Source organism: Natrix helvetica, assembly GCF_964273705.1.
Source record: "Natrix helvetica genome assembly, chromosome: 6".
In the NCBI taxonomy this organism is placed as follows: domain Eukaryota; kingdom Metazoa; phylum Chordata; class Lepidosauria; order Squamata; family Natricidae; genus Natrix; species Natrix helvetica.
This window is the reverse complement of record NC_138553.1, coordinates 44,272,586-44,287,764: the sequence shown is the minus strand read 5'-3', so window position 1 is coordinate 44,287,764 and position 15,179 is coordinate 44,272,586. Positions and strand designations below refer to the sequence as shown.

The 15,179-nt window shown below is 33.7% G+C and overlaps 1 protein-coding gene across 2 annotated transcripts in view; it reads right to left on the bottom strand.

The window, feature by feature from the left end:
* OSBPL8 (oxysterol binding protein like 8) overlaps positions 1-15,179 on the bottom strand; it is an 87,351-nt gene that overhangs the window by 51,528 nt on the left and 20,644 nt on the right. For both annotated transcript variants that reach the window (XM_081957185.1, XM_081957186.1), the window contains exons 3-6: positions 13,672-13,714; positions 11,152-11,283; positions 3,694-3,764; positions 1,375-1,461 (exon numbers count right to left, since the gene is read on the bottom strand). In XM_081957185.1, coding sequence (XP_081813311.1) covers positions 1,375-1,461; positions 3,694-3,764; positions 11,152-11,283; positions 13,672-13,714 — 333 coding nt within the window. The remainder of the gene's footprint in view (positions 1-1,374; positions 1,462-3,693; positions 3,765-11,151; positions 11,284-13,671; positions 13,715-15,179) is intronic.

Here is a 15,179-nt window from a genome sequence, read left to right as displayed (position 1 = left end):
GCAATTCTCCAGATGCCTTAAAGAATTGTGCTTTAAATGCACAACTATACCTGGAGAACAGAATTGATAAAGGTTGGATCTGTATAGCTTCTTTAAATATTTGGCTAAAACTTAATTTCTTTCCTTAAAGCCTTGTACCATTAATCCTCCAAGATAAATTTTCCTTTTCAAGAATTAAGGCTGTTGAGTTCAATCTTGCTAAACTAGATTTTCTCCATTCTCAATTGGACTATAACCAGGCAAAACAAAACCTGAGACAAAGGATAGAGGATATAGTGAGGCAAGCGGACAGAGAATGCTCCACTGTTTCTGACTCCAGATTATATTAGATATACTGTCACCCCTGACAGTTATCTTAGCTAGTTAGAGAGAGTGAATCATCGGAAAGTCTTTTTGCTTGCATGATGTCATATATTCCCCTCAACTGTCTCCGAAGGCAAATATAAAAGATTCTGTCCCAATGATTGTGGAGAGATGGAAACCTCTGGATATGTCCTTCTTCACTGCTCTTTTTATAGAGACATTTGAACAAAATGTATTTTCCCTATAATTAATAGGTATTCCGGGCTGTTCCGATACCATTGATCTTCAGCAGTTGCTTAAAGACGAATGGATTGTAATCACAGTACAGGTAGCTAGATTCTGCACAGCAGCACTAAAGATTCATCAGAACTTGATGAATAATCCATCAAAACCATTTTATATAATTAATAATGCATCATTTTTTTGATATTATCACCTTGTTGTATTTTAGTAACTAATAACTATAGGCGTTCACAATTTAAGGATTAATATTGCATTATAGTTTAGGCCATATTCCTGTTTATGTGCAACTGAGAGATAGGCTGCCTAATTATGATTTTAACATAGATTTTATTTGTTATTATTTTATTCTAACATTTTAAATTACATACTCTTAAATATTTTTAATTCTATTGGCCCTTGACTTAATAAATATTTGATATGATACAGCTTTCTATAATGAAAAAAAAGTGGTTAAAATATGTAGCATAACTTTTATATTCCATAATTATGTGAGAACCAGTTTGGCTTAGTGGTTAAGGCACCAGGCTGGAAAGCAGGAAAACATGAGTTTAAGTCCTGCCTTAGCCATGAAAACCATCTGGGCAACTGGACAAGTCATTTTCTTTCAGCCCAGCTCATCTCACAGGATGGTTGCTGTAAGGCATATAGGAGGAAGAAAGTGTGTTCGATATGCTTGCTGCCTTGAGTTAAAAATAATAAAGGCGAGATACAAACAAACAAATAATATTTGCTGAAGCATCATATTACAGTTTCCAAATCTACCACTAATTGTGTTATGGGCAGATGTAATATGAAGATTTGGGTATTCTAATACTGAAAATAACTCACCTTAAGGGACTCCTTCTTTGTGAGTTTGGTAGTGGGAGACGAAGCAGGGATGTCCTTTTCTGATCCATTATATATCTTAGATTCTGACTGAAAATACAAATTACACAAGAAAATTATGAAAATGCTTTATTTCACCATTAACATAAAATCTTCTATAAATTTATCAAGTTTCGTATTTTTAAAATAAAAGAAGAGATCATGGTGAATTCAATAACTCAATTCCAAAACTTTCAGTTTCCGCTTGATTAATTTTGTGTGAAAAAGGGACACATTTCAGATAAGAAACCCACCATTATTTACTTCAGAGAAGCTAATTACAATTTATTAAAGAAAAATTAGTACTTCTCAACACTGCTTAGCAGTCTGTAGCAAATAACTTTCATATTTGTCTTTGAATAATTGTACAAATGTACCAATAAACCTTCTCTGCTAAAACCTAAACCCAGAGATAATTCAACTTATTATTTAACAAAACTACTTGTGATATGCAGGATACTTAACTTACTGTTGGTTAATGGAATGAAAAATGTTAATTTTCAATACAAGGCAGTGTACAAATAATTCAAAATAAATATAAATATTGATTTCTTTTGTATCCTATATCTGCCTTTTTTTACCATTGAGTGAAGACAAAGACAGATAAATGTGTAGACAAGTAATTGTGTCACATAACTTTTGAAAAAAAATTAAACTCAACTGAATGGAATAATTAAATGCAGCAGTCTAAACCATGTTTAAGATTAAGCTACTACTGAAAGCTTCCATAAATAGTTGCCTTCCCATTACCTTTAACTGAATAGAAGCAGATACTAGTAAAAATGAGAATAAGTAGGAAATCAAGACAAGTAGGAGCAAGTAGTTACCAAAGAAGGAAAAGAAAGAAAGAGTCAGCCCTGGAGGCCATCTTTTTCTTTGGATCTTCAAGGCTGCCACACTTAGTGCTGTGGGAAACTGGGGGGGGGGGGGTGTTGCATGGAGTTGCGGGGATATCTAGCCATAATAATATTTCTTTCTCTGAGAGCCAAGGACATTAGGCCTACACCTGCAGTGGCGTGACTGGGAGGCATCTCCAGCTGGGACAATGCATTGATTGGACCATGTGATGGACATGTGGATGCAGGGGAAGGGACTTGGCCTTTCTGTTGAGTGGGGAAAACCTGGAAGCTTTCAGATTCAGGTTTTCCCAGATGTGCCAATATGACATTTCTAATAAAATGGAACTTTGAGGAATGTCTAGCCTTGTAGTCTTCTTGTGTTGGGGGCGTTACTTGGAACCCTGACATTAAGAATAGGAGGAGAGTCATTTATCCTCACTTCTGCCTTACTATGATTCTAGAAAAATGCATAAGAGTACATGTATTTTTCTAATCATTACTATAAGAATCAGAAATAATACACTGGTACCTTGGTACTTAATTGCTTCAAAAATTGTCGAAGGGTGGACAAGAAGTTGGCCACGCTGGGAAGGTTGCTAACATAGGAAAAGGGACAGATAGGAAGTTCTTCCCAGCCAAAACAAAGTGTTATGTGGCACATCACCATTTTGTTTGCTACTTGTCCTTTTCAGTACTTATCACAGCTCCCGGAACCAATTAGTATCAAGGTCTCACTGTATCAAGGTCCCACTGTAGTACCAAATCTCCCTCCCCCCGGTCTTCCAGCAAATACCCTCTACACATGAAAAGAAATGAAAAAGGGCTAATATTATTGTCTGAATAGGAATATGCTATTTCTCAATTTAATAATTATATTGTCTTTTTCCTTTTAATTCTTTTCCTATTTAAGACACAACACCCCTTCCACTTTTTTCATCATGTTTTCCTCCAACCCTTTCTTTCTCCCTTTATCCAGTACTGTTATTTCTTCCATTTGTTCCATAAACATCTTGTTTACATCTTCTTTGCTCTTTCTACTCAGGAGGGATCTACTGTATATAATGGCATACTTGGTATGCCTTTGTATATGACAGAGAACAGTTTCTTTGTGTAAATGAAAACAGAGAACCCATTGATTTTACAAATGGGAAATCTTTTTAATCAATAAATTCCCACATGATTTCAGTACAACGCAGTGTACTGCCTTAATAAATTATCATATGATTTCAATACAAGGCAGTGTACAAATAATTCAAAATAAATATAAATATTGATTTCTTTTGTATCCTGTATCTGCCTTTTTTTACCATTGAGTGAAGACAAAGACAGATAAATGTGTAGACAAGTAATTGTGTCACATGCTGTAACTAAGGCCATTTTTTCCCCAGAAGGAATCAATACATCTAATTGGTAGGGTAAAGATACATACAGTAATTGTACTTACCTTACTTTTTGACATTGATTGTGAAGAATCATCTTTATTCTGTGAAGCATCATCTTTCCCTCTATCAAAACCTTTAAAAAAACAAATGAGCTTACAAAAATTTCTACACAATAAAATTATAATTACCAAGTATACTTTCTTTAAAGACAAAGCCATTAAATTCTGACTAAGCATATTAGAAATAACATTCAAATACCCCAATGGTAGCATAACAATTTTAAACCTCTAAAATATTGTTTAGCAATAAACACTGTGTGAGTCAACACCTACCCAAAAGGTATTGTTTTTATTTGTTAATATTGCACCTAGTAATGCATCCTACTTTTGTGACAATATAAAAAAATAGAAAACAAACCTTGAAAGACGGGTGAGAGTTCACTGCATCCTCCAAATGAAGCATTCCGGACAAGCTTTCGGCTATCAGTTCGTGGAGGAAGTGAAACCCCAGCACTTAGAGAAAACCTACGCCTCATAGGACCTTCTTCCTTTATGAGTTAGATGCTTTATATAATTATTCTTGTCATTCAAAAGGCTGGTAGTAATGAGAATGTTGCAGAGAAAGCAGTTGCAATCATTAGCAACCCGCAAGTAAGAGAGTCATGTATGTATTTGAAAAAGGAAGATAGTATTTAAGGAAGTTGGTAATAATGTTGAGTTGTTGCCATTTCTCTATCAGTAATATTTCCTATTTTAGTTAGTATGTTCTAATACAAGCTTTACTCTACACTGTTTTGAAGTTACAGAGAATTGGCATGATCAAGTACCTCAACTGACCAAAATAATCTTCCACTCCCTAATCATTCAAATATTTTAAAGCACACCGCAAGCTATGATGGGTATATTACCAACATTGTGAAAGAAAGCGGAGAATTAGTTTCTAAATAAAATGAATTTCTCAATAAAAGAAAGTCTTGTATTTGTAGCACTTCATCTTAATAAAACAAACCAAATAGCAAACCAAAATGTCTAAGAATACTAGATCACAAAAAAGCTTGCTGGAAAAATGTCCATTGCCTCTCAAAATAATATTACACAAATATTAATAATGCACATTGAAATTTATATTTTAGAAAACAAGTGCTTTATTATTAAAATAATTATCATTCAATAATAGAGGACCTTGCTAAACTAATTTCAAATAAAAAGACATGGCTTTTATATGAAGATTTCAGATTGGAATAATTAGCCTGAAGAAAATACAGAATCTTTCAACTTTAGGAGGTTCCCCCCCCCCCATTAAATAGTTTGATATATTTTCAACATGCAGGTAATCACTAAAAGTAAACTATATTATTTGTTCAATAAATACAAATCAACTATATTTAAACAGAAATGTAACAACAGCACTACAGGTAGTCCTTGACTTACAACAGTTTATTTAGTGACCATTCAAAATTACAACGGCACCGAAAAAAGTCACTTACAATCATTTTTCAGTTAAGATCTTTCAGCATCCCCATTACCATGTGATCAAAATTCAGATGCTTAGCAATTGGTTTATATTTATGACCATTGCTATGTCTCAGGGTCATGTGATCACCTTTTGTGACCTTCTGACAAGCAAAGTCAATGAGAAAGTCAGATTCACTTACATAACAACCAGATCACAAATTTATCAACTGCATTAATTCACTTAACTCTGGCGAGAAAGATTCTAAAATGGGGCAAAACACACTTAACAAATGTCTTATTTAACAACAGAATTTTTCCTCCATTATGGTCTTAAGTCAGGGATTACCTGTATATAGGCATAATTTCTTAGTGAAAGTTTAAATATCTGTTAATTTAACTGATTTAGATGCTGATCGTCTACATTGCTTATTTAAGTGGCAAAGATGTATACAGTACTGAAGAATGTTTAAAAATGTAAGAATGCGGGCTGACTAGAAACAACTGAAGCTTTGCCACCTTTTAATATGTGTTGGGTAGTCAATTTTACCGCTTTTCATGCAAAACATGACATTTTCAAGGATCAGCTGAATAAATATCATCTGTATATTACTAAAACTGTCCTGTTTGGGTGCAACCTTTCATTGGCAAAATAGTGTATCATAGAGCCAAGATCCATGACTGCCATTGAATTGAAGCTTGTAAAAGTTATAAAACATTTTATGAAATATGAAATATGAAGAATAAATAAATAAATGATATAAAAATAACCATAAAAGCATTTTATCACATAATGCAAAATGTCATTAAACATTTCTTGTTGTCCCACCTGATGTTATGCTATACAGTTCAACATGGACTATTTTCGATACATCCCTGAATGTCTCCCTAAATTTTTATGCACTTTTGCAACGAAGGCAGCAAATTAAAAGCGTTGCAATTGTTGAAGACATTGAGGAATCTGGTAAGCAAATATTTCAAAAAATGATGCAATACATTGTCTGGAATTTTTAAAAGCTCTGTCTTCCATAACCACTGTTTTTTTCTGCCAGAGATTTTGGACAAAGGCAAATTCTTAATATTCTGAGATTAGATGGTTTAAAACAGGGGCGTCAAACTGGTGGCCCAATGGCTGGATGCGTCACATGCAGGCCATGCCTACCTGAACTCCGCAAAGGGAAAAAAAGTCACGATACGACATGTGACTGTGTGACACCGCGAGTTTGACACCCTTGGTTTAAAAGAATGAACACACACATACACTCACACATTGTCTGTATGCTCAAAATAAAAGTCAGCAAAATTTCTAAAACGTTGTCCAAGATAAAACTGAGCTAGTAGAGTTTTTTTCTAATCAATTATTTCATAATTCAATCAAAATCTTGCTTTTATTTTTTAAACTTTATTAATCACCATAATACATAGTATTACTTCAGTAGTGAAGTTCACAATTAGTATTAAGACTTAGATTTCAATATCACTGCTTTTCTTATATGTTGATATATTCCATTTATTAGAAGTGAACAATTGTTTTAAAACAATAAGGAACATAATTCACATTTTCTGGCATCACGAAAACGTATCATAATTTCAAATTACAAAGGAAGGCCAACCAAATTCAGCCTCTCCCCTTCCGTCCATAACGGCAATATAAAAAGGATACAGGACAGTGCTAAGAATTCCCCATCAAAACCTGCTTTTATTCCTGTTTTACACTTAATTTCTCATATTATTTCTATAAACTGTGGATAGAGCTTACAGCACTATAAACACTAACTGGAGCTATGGTAAATTTCATTTCTTTTGCATGTAACTTTCATACCATGTTCTCAGGGATGGTCTGTAATGGGAAAAAGTACTATCTGAGAAAGTTCACAAATCGCAGCTTTGTCATTATTATGACGACACACATTTATAATACAAAGAGAACCTGTTTTCTAGAATAGGAATCTAAGGGTTGTGCTAGATGTTACAATGGAAACAATGGTTTCCCTAGTAACACTGAAGCAGGGTGGGTGAATAACTTCAGAAAAGAATCTGTGAGTAGTATTGGAGCAGTAACACTTAATATACTCTTTATACCCCTCCATTTCATTCTGATTCTTCTGGCAAACATACTTAAACACACTTTGATAATGTGATCAACCATTCAAAAGGACATGTTCAGCAAATAACAAAATCAGCTATCTACAAAAGGCATTGGTTGAAGGCACAGCACTAGAATAAATTACATACTACCAACCAATAAGTATAAAATTTTTACTTTTGTAAGCAATACTAGTATTTTCTACAATCGCCAAACCAAATCTTTACTATGGTCAGAGACTGCCATATCTGCATTATAGATGATATATCTATAAAGAGTATAAATCTCCATTATCGTAATATTTCTTTAGCATGTTATGTAATAGGACTACATTGTATAATCCTCCTCACTTTACAGTCAGAAATTGTACAGCTTAGACTTCCAGTGATGTGAGGAGAACCAATTTTTTTTCTGAAACAGCTTATGGGCGCTTTTGGCAGTTGGATGAGAGAAGGGAAGTTATCTGAATTGAGCAGTTATTCCTTTGCAATATTTATGGTGTAATGGATTCATTTTTGATATGTAAATAAGGAGTTATTATTTCTGGTAATGCTTAATAGTTTTAATTTTCTTTTTACAATGTTTAACTGTTAAGAGAGAGATAAGGGGAATTTAGACTAAATGGAAAGAGGGATAGTATTCTTATGTTATTAAGTATTCTTGTTTATTTTTGGATTAATGAGAACAGAAGATTTAGAGGTGAGTTTATAGAAAATGGAGTGAAGTGTGGAATGAAGAGGTATTTGGATGTATTTTAAAAGACAGTGATAAACTATTCTCGGTAGGATTTTTTTAACCAGCAACCATGGCAACTTATAAAATCTATATATAACATTCAGAGGGTTCCCTCCTCTCAAAATCTAATCTAGTGTTTCTCTTTTAAAAAATGCTGTCATTGGAAAAGCATAGGAAATGCTTTTCCAAACCGCATTCAATTTTTTTCAGTTATGCAAACCCTGCAAGTTAGAACTGCCTCTGTCCTTTTGGCTTTCCGGAAGGGTATTAAAACTGGCTTTCCCTATTGGCCTGATGTCCTGAGGGAGGGAGGGAGCTCACTACTGGAGGTAGCTGATGGAGTAAGATGACCTCATCACTGTCCATTCATCTCAAAGCTCTCTTAATTTAGGTTTTAATACAGTTTTAATAATATTTTAATCTAGTTTTCATATTTTAATTATTTTTAATTGTTTTATAACTTAAAAGCTGCCCAGAGTCACCTTGTAAGGGAGATGGCTAGCATAGCATAAAAAATTAATAAATAAAAATAAACACACATTTTTGAAGTGTTTCTAAGAGGACATGTACACATGCAGAAGGCCTTCTAGGCACTGTATGTATGTATGTATGTATGTATGTATGTATGTATTTATTTATTTATTTATTTATTTATTTTTTATTTTCAAAACAAACACAACACAAAGAATCCTCCTTCTTTACATACTGTAGAAAGTGTATCAGTTGGTTACAAAAGACTTTCGTGCATCTCTTCCACAGTCATCAACCATAATTCATATTAACTCAAGTATTTTAACTCAGATATATTTATACATATTACCATCATCATATCTCCATTTTCATTTGACTATAATTGTTTAAACGTCCTTCATCATAAAATATACCAAGACTTAAAACATAACCACATACTGGCATTTCATTTGCTATTTCTAATATCCTCCAATAACACTGAATCCTTATGGCCTATTCTGGCTAAACATCCATAATATTTAGTAACAAAAAATTCTAATCCTCCTTTCCAAATCACTGTTTACAATTTACATCCAATTCCCTTATGTTGTACTCATACATATATATATATACGTTGTTATCATTATCCCTCCTTTGTTTGACTGTATCCTTTATCATAACATTTTTCCCTTAATAATCAAAACATAACTAAATTTAACTTAGTTCTTTTTTATTGAGGTACCATTCAATATTCATATCCAATTATTACTTACCATAGCAATACATATGTATACATTATTATCATTATCAATTATTTAACTATATCTATTGTCACTAAATTTCACTAAGTTTAACTACTTTTAGATTATACACTTTCATCTATCAACCTGTGTCTTTCCAGTAACAAAACAATATCATGTCTTCTGCCATTTGTGGTATCAGTCCTCTAATCATTTCCTTAATCAAATTTGTATGGACTCCTCTTTGCAATTCATTGCTTATTAAGTCTCTCATGCAATTTCGATGCCCTTTTTCTGTTTCCTTGATCAGCTTATCTTTAATTGTCAGTGGTGTTATCAATAATGTTGCTAATAAAGTTTCTCTCTTTAAATCCATACATTCTTTTATTTTCTTCTTCTTCTGTATCTTGCCATCTGGAGTAGAGTTCCCCTCCATTTAATTCCTCTTTCCGTATTCCACTCTTTCCATTTCCAGACACAAACCAATCACCATAGATATCAGCAGATTTGGTTTCTTTGTGGTCATTTTTCTCTTCGGTTTTTAGAACTCTAACCTCCATTTTTTCAACTTGATAAACATCTCCAACTTCTTCATCATATTTTACTGTTAGATGCTCTAGATTTTCCAACTTCTTCTCTGTCCTCTTAAATGTATTTGATAATTTCTGAATTTCTAACAATATCTTTTGCAAACTTAGTTTCTTTCTGTTGAGATTGTGCCATTATCTCCAGCTGACAAACACTGCTGCTCTGGCTTGGAAGGTTTTTACAAGATTAAGCATAAATTCTCAATAAGGTCTCATTTTCACTTTTCTCTGGTTAAAGAAATACTTCAAAGGGACATCTGTATGCTTTTCTTCTTATCACTCTCTATAAACAAAACAGTGAGACCTAGAAGTGCCAAGCCAGAATAATCGGTGAGGAAAGTAAAAGTGTTTTGTTTCCAATGCACAAACTTTCAGCTTCCAACTAGCAGTGTTGTCTTTCCCTCTATTGTTGTAATTTTCTTTGTTTCCTTTTGTACCTCTGAATGCACTTAAAGCAGCCAAGCCTTCAGGAAGATGAGGCTGTCTGGACAATTCAATGTTTGGCTTCAGATGGCTTATCAGTTGCAACACCATAAATAAAATGCTTCTCCAAATTATTTGCAGAAACCTGTTAATGTTCAATTATGCCAAAGAATTCCAAATTAACTTGAATTAATTGGATATGATAAACTTAGGAGACAAAATTTCCATTTGGGAAAAAAAAATATTCAGTATTTTGCACATACTGAAACCAAGTTTATGACTTAATGAGACTAACTTCCTTCAGTGTATAACAGACTAATTTGCCCTACAGCAGGCTGTGAGGAGATTTAATACATTTATATTTTCTAATCAGTCAGTTTTATATAATATAACCTTTAGATTGTTCTGTATTGAAATAAGCTGTTTATAAATGATTACCAATGTGGATTCAGACAATATGACAAGTCATATTTAATCATACATAAAAGCGAAGCTTCTGAAGTCTTTCTTGTGTGCATATTGGAGTGGATGAGACAAGGCTGAGTTTAGTAAGGTATGATTTAATTGACATCTAAATTCAACTCTTAGTAATACTTTTTGTTCATTTATTGAATATCCTACTTGCTTAGGAATTATGTATCTTGTGATATCTCCTCAGAAGTAACAAATGGAATGTAATTTTGTAATAACAGTCTTAAAGGTACAACATATCTATTTCCTAGTTCAACCACTATATTTCCACCTCTCCATGAAATACATATATGAAGTACATGGAAGCCCACTGATGACTATCAAAGGCAGCTTAATGAACTGATACAATATATGAAAAAGACCACATATTCAGCATTTTCCCATCTCCTTCATTACACAATTAAAGTAAGACAACTTTAACCCCTTTTTTTTTCAAGTCAGAGAAATACCTGTGCTGATTTCTGGGCAAGATATAAAACTAAGTTACGGTTTATAGAACATAAAACCAATTCTCTTGAACTGGTCAAGTGCTGTAGAGTATTTTATTTGATAGTATATTCAACAAAATGGCTCTTACCCTGGCCTTGGCCTGGACTGAAAGAAAGTTGGTGTAATTCTTTGGTTGGAGTAAGATACTCTTCTTTCCCGTGACGCTGACTCATCTTTCCTGGAGTAGAAGTATGAGATTCATCACTGCTTGTTAGTGCAGCTGTAAAATAAACATAAAAAATGATGAGTTACAACATTTCACTGAATATAGTAGAAATTGTCTCCGCCCTAAGGAGCTTACGTGGTAAAATGCAACACAGAAAAAGGAAGGAAATGAAGGCTAGAAGTAGAAAGGCAAATAATATGTGATTCCCTCAGCTATATATTGTAAAACTCATTTGTAATAAGGCATATTGAGGAAAAAGTTTCACTGTAAAATATCGTTTAAAAATCATAGTTTAAGCAGGATTTGAGAATGTATAATTTACTTAGAAAGGGTGAATAAAGAAGTAGTAAACTGTTAAAATGGTGCTTTAGCTCCATCAAGAAATGTATAAATAGAAAGAAGGGAGAACATACTTTTAGAGTGTTTTGAAAATAAGACATTGATTTATGTTCAACAATGGTAAAAAAGTTACATAGAAATAATATCCATTATTATCCACTCAGAAAGTTTAGAAAGTCGAATGGTTTTAAATATTTAAAGTAGAAAAGTGAGATAATTTTAAATTATTTGATTGAAAAATGTTCAACATAATGGCTACATGCTTTGCTTCTAAATTCAGCTTTCCCTTCCTTTTAAATCATTGTTACAAACGTATGATCAACGGGACATGATATACACTATATTGCCAAAAATATTTGCTCACCCATCCACATAATCAGAATCAGTTGTGAGCGAATACTTTTGGCAATATAGTGTATTTGGACTAAGGAAAGTATGAAAGAGGAGTAACATGGGATAACATGAAGTAATTGTAACATGATTTCTTTTCATATTATAGTGGTAACTTTTCCATGATCAGCAGGTCCATTTTAAATCATTGTAAAAATAGCATTTTAATCTTGCTTCATATCATTATTTTCTGATATCTTTAAAACTGTTTTTTGCTAAAACTAAATTTCTGAAAATTATCAAGCTGTATGTATAGTTGTCATGCATACTCCTTTCTGATCACAAATTCCAAACACAAATTTACTTAAGCAATGTGTTTGAGATTCTAAAATAAAAGATATAGATTATATAGATTTATCAATCCAAAATCTAATTCCCAAACACATATTTATTTTTGATTTTTTTTAGAGGTTAATCTTTTTCTGTCAATGTAATTCATTGATAATTTTTCCTTCTTTTGATATTTTACAGTCACAGTGCCCTCTAGAGATATTGTTTAAAAATGTAAGCTTTCTAAATTCTCAATTACTACATTGGACTCCACAGATGGAAAATCTCACAGCTCTTGAAGCTGTCATGCCTAATAATCCAGGAGCCCTATTTATAACAATGACTAGCAAATTAAATAGTAGAGGGGAAAATGTATTTGCAGACAAAGTAACATGCTATCAGTCTACTTTGCATAGCCTCTCCTCTTTCTTTTCAGTCTCATAATTGCACTGCACTGTCAATGCAAAGTAGTCAAAATAGAGTATTTATACGATTTTGGGAGTCTATGAAACAGATTATTCCAGGGAAATAATGATTAAAGAAAAGGACTAAGCAGTCCACTTTATTCTTCATTCTTACATTCTCCTAAAATTATCTTGACATGTTGCTCTTTGTAGTTCACATTACCAGAAAAATTTTAAGTTTTGAAATGTTAGCATTTGCACAGATCTAAAGTGTATATGATTTATATTTCTTTTTACAAATGGACAAAATGATAAAGTTAAGAGTAATGCACAATGTGATGGTAGGTGAGGCTCTGGAGCGAGTCAATCAGGGAAGTCATCTCTTTTACAAACAGGGAAGTAATCTCTTTTATTACTTAAATAAGTTTAAATAAAGCACCAGCAAATATCTATATACTGTCATATGTATAAAATATGTGGACAATACATGAGATAAAATATTACATTTTAAAACCATAATAAAATCATTATAATATGGTGCCATAGAGTCACAATAGGATAGATGTCATAATTCAATATCTAAAGATATTAACCATCTAACTGCTTCTGGTGTGGCTGCAATAAGATCATACTAGGTGTGATGTCAATCTTTTATTACAAATCGGCTCAGGATTTAAGAGTTATGCTTATAGTTGCATAACAAAGCTGTGTCTGCAGGCACATTTTCTTAAAGTTAATAAAAAAATAACATTTGCTGATTCTTTGGACATGCCATATGTGCTTGAGGAAAGCATATATTTGTCACAATAGGTTTTACAATTATTGTTTTTTAATTACTACTTTTATTATCACTATTTAATCCTACCTTTTATACCACTCAAAGTAGCATACTTAATATTCCTGTCTCTAATTTTATGTATTTTATTCCTTTGTTTCTGAGTTTATTGAATACTCAGAATTTGCTAATAATATGAAATGAAGGTATGGTCCTATGAAAAAAATAGTTCTTTCAATGTTCTTGCAGAAACTATTTACTTACTTGAAGCTCCCTGCCATTCTTTGATCTCACCGTGATGCTGCAACTGAGTACGGAGAATGGCAAACAAAAGTATCCAGGCGAAAATGAAAAGAGAAGGAGGAGGAACACAGCAGATATAACAAAAAGAAAAGAACAAGAAAAATAGAAGGTTAGTTTAAAACTAAAAAAACAACATGCATATCAAATTTGTAGTTTTTTTAAAAACAAAAATACTTAGCTTCAAAATGGAGGAATTAATTTTTTTTTAAAAAAGCAGAAGCAAGTATATTTAGCAATACTACAGTAATTATTAGCTTATTGTTGTAATGGTAAGACAAATACTATTTGGAAATTCATATTTTTCCTAAAGTTCTTAATTTATTCATCATAAGTGTTACCTGTCACAGGACATTAGGAATGAAGCATGGCTATACTTATTTTTAGAAATTTGAAAGAACTTACTTCATCAAGGGATGGATTTAAAAGTACATCCAATATATATTAAAGATGAATGAATTAATGAATATAAGCACTTTGCCTTCAATTTAACAAGTCACTGTTGCTACTTGTATATATTTTAATGTTGCACCTAATTCAGCAAATGAAGATGGAAATATTTTAGACTGAATAATTAAACTGGAAAGACAGAGACCACTAAATGGAAGCAAAACACAAGCCATTAAACACAAATTTTCCAAACATGCAAGCCCTATAATCCTATGTATGGAGAAAGAACGTTGGTCTTACCTGAACGTGTCTTTTCTGGGGGGGGAGAGGGAGTGGTCACGTGTGGGTATTCTCAAAGCCTGATTGGTCCAAAGACTGAGAGTAAACTTCTTAAATACTCCTTCCTTCCATTCCTTCCCAGTGTCCTCGAAGGCGAATAATCCAATTGGAAACAAAAACACACAAAACAACACCCGCCACGGGAAAAACTCCTGGCCCTCCCCTTGGCCCCCCACCATGATTAGGGTGGGTCGTGACCACTCCCTCTTCCCCCCAGAAAAGACACGTTCAGGTAAGACCAACGTTCTTTTTCCAGTGGGGGAGAGGGAGTGGTCACGTGTGGGACATACCCAAGCTCAGTCCCAGGGAGGGGAAAACAAAACAAAACAAGAACTACGTCCAAGGGGAGAATCCGCTACAACCTTCTGCAGGACCCTCTGACCAAACGACACCTCTGCCGAAGCAAACGAGTCCAGCCTGTAATGCTGGATGAAGGCGGTCGGAGACGCCCAAGTCGCTGCCTGACAAATGTCCTCAAAAGGAGCCCTAGTGGTCCATGCTGCCATGGTCGCGGCACTCCTAGTGGAATGGGCTGTTATCCCCGAGGGAACGAGATGACCCGCCGCCCCATAGGCCTCCACGATGGCCTGTCCCCACCTTGGTGGTCTTCCTCGCCTTGTTCAGGAGAACTTTGAACATGGCTGGAGGAAAGAGACCCGAAGAAGAAGGAGGCTCGGGTAGGGTCGCATCCTCGTCTTCCGAGAACCTCATATCCTGGAGATTCTCTTCCCCCATGGCAGAAG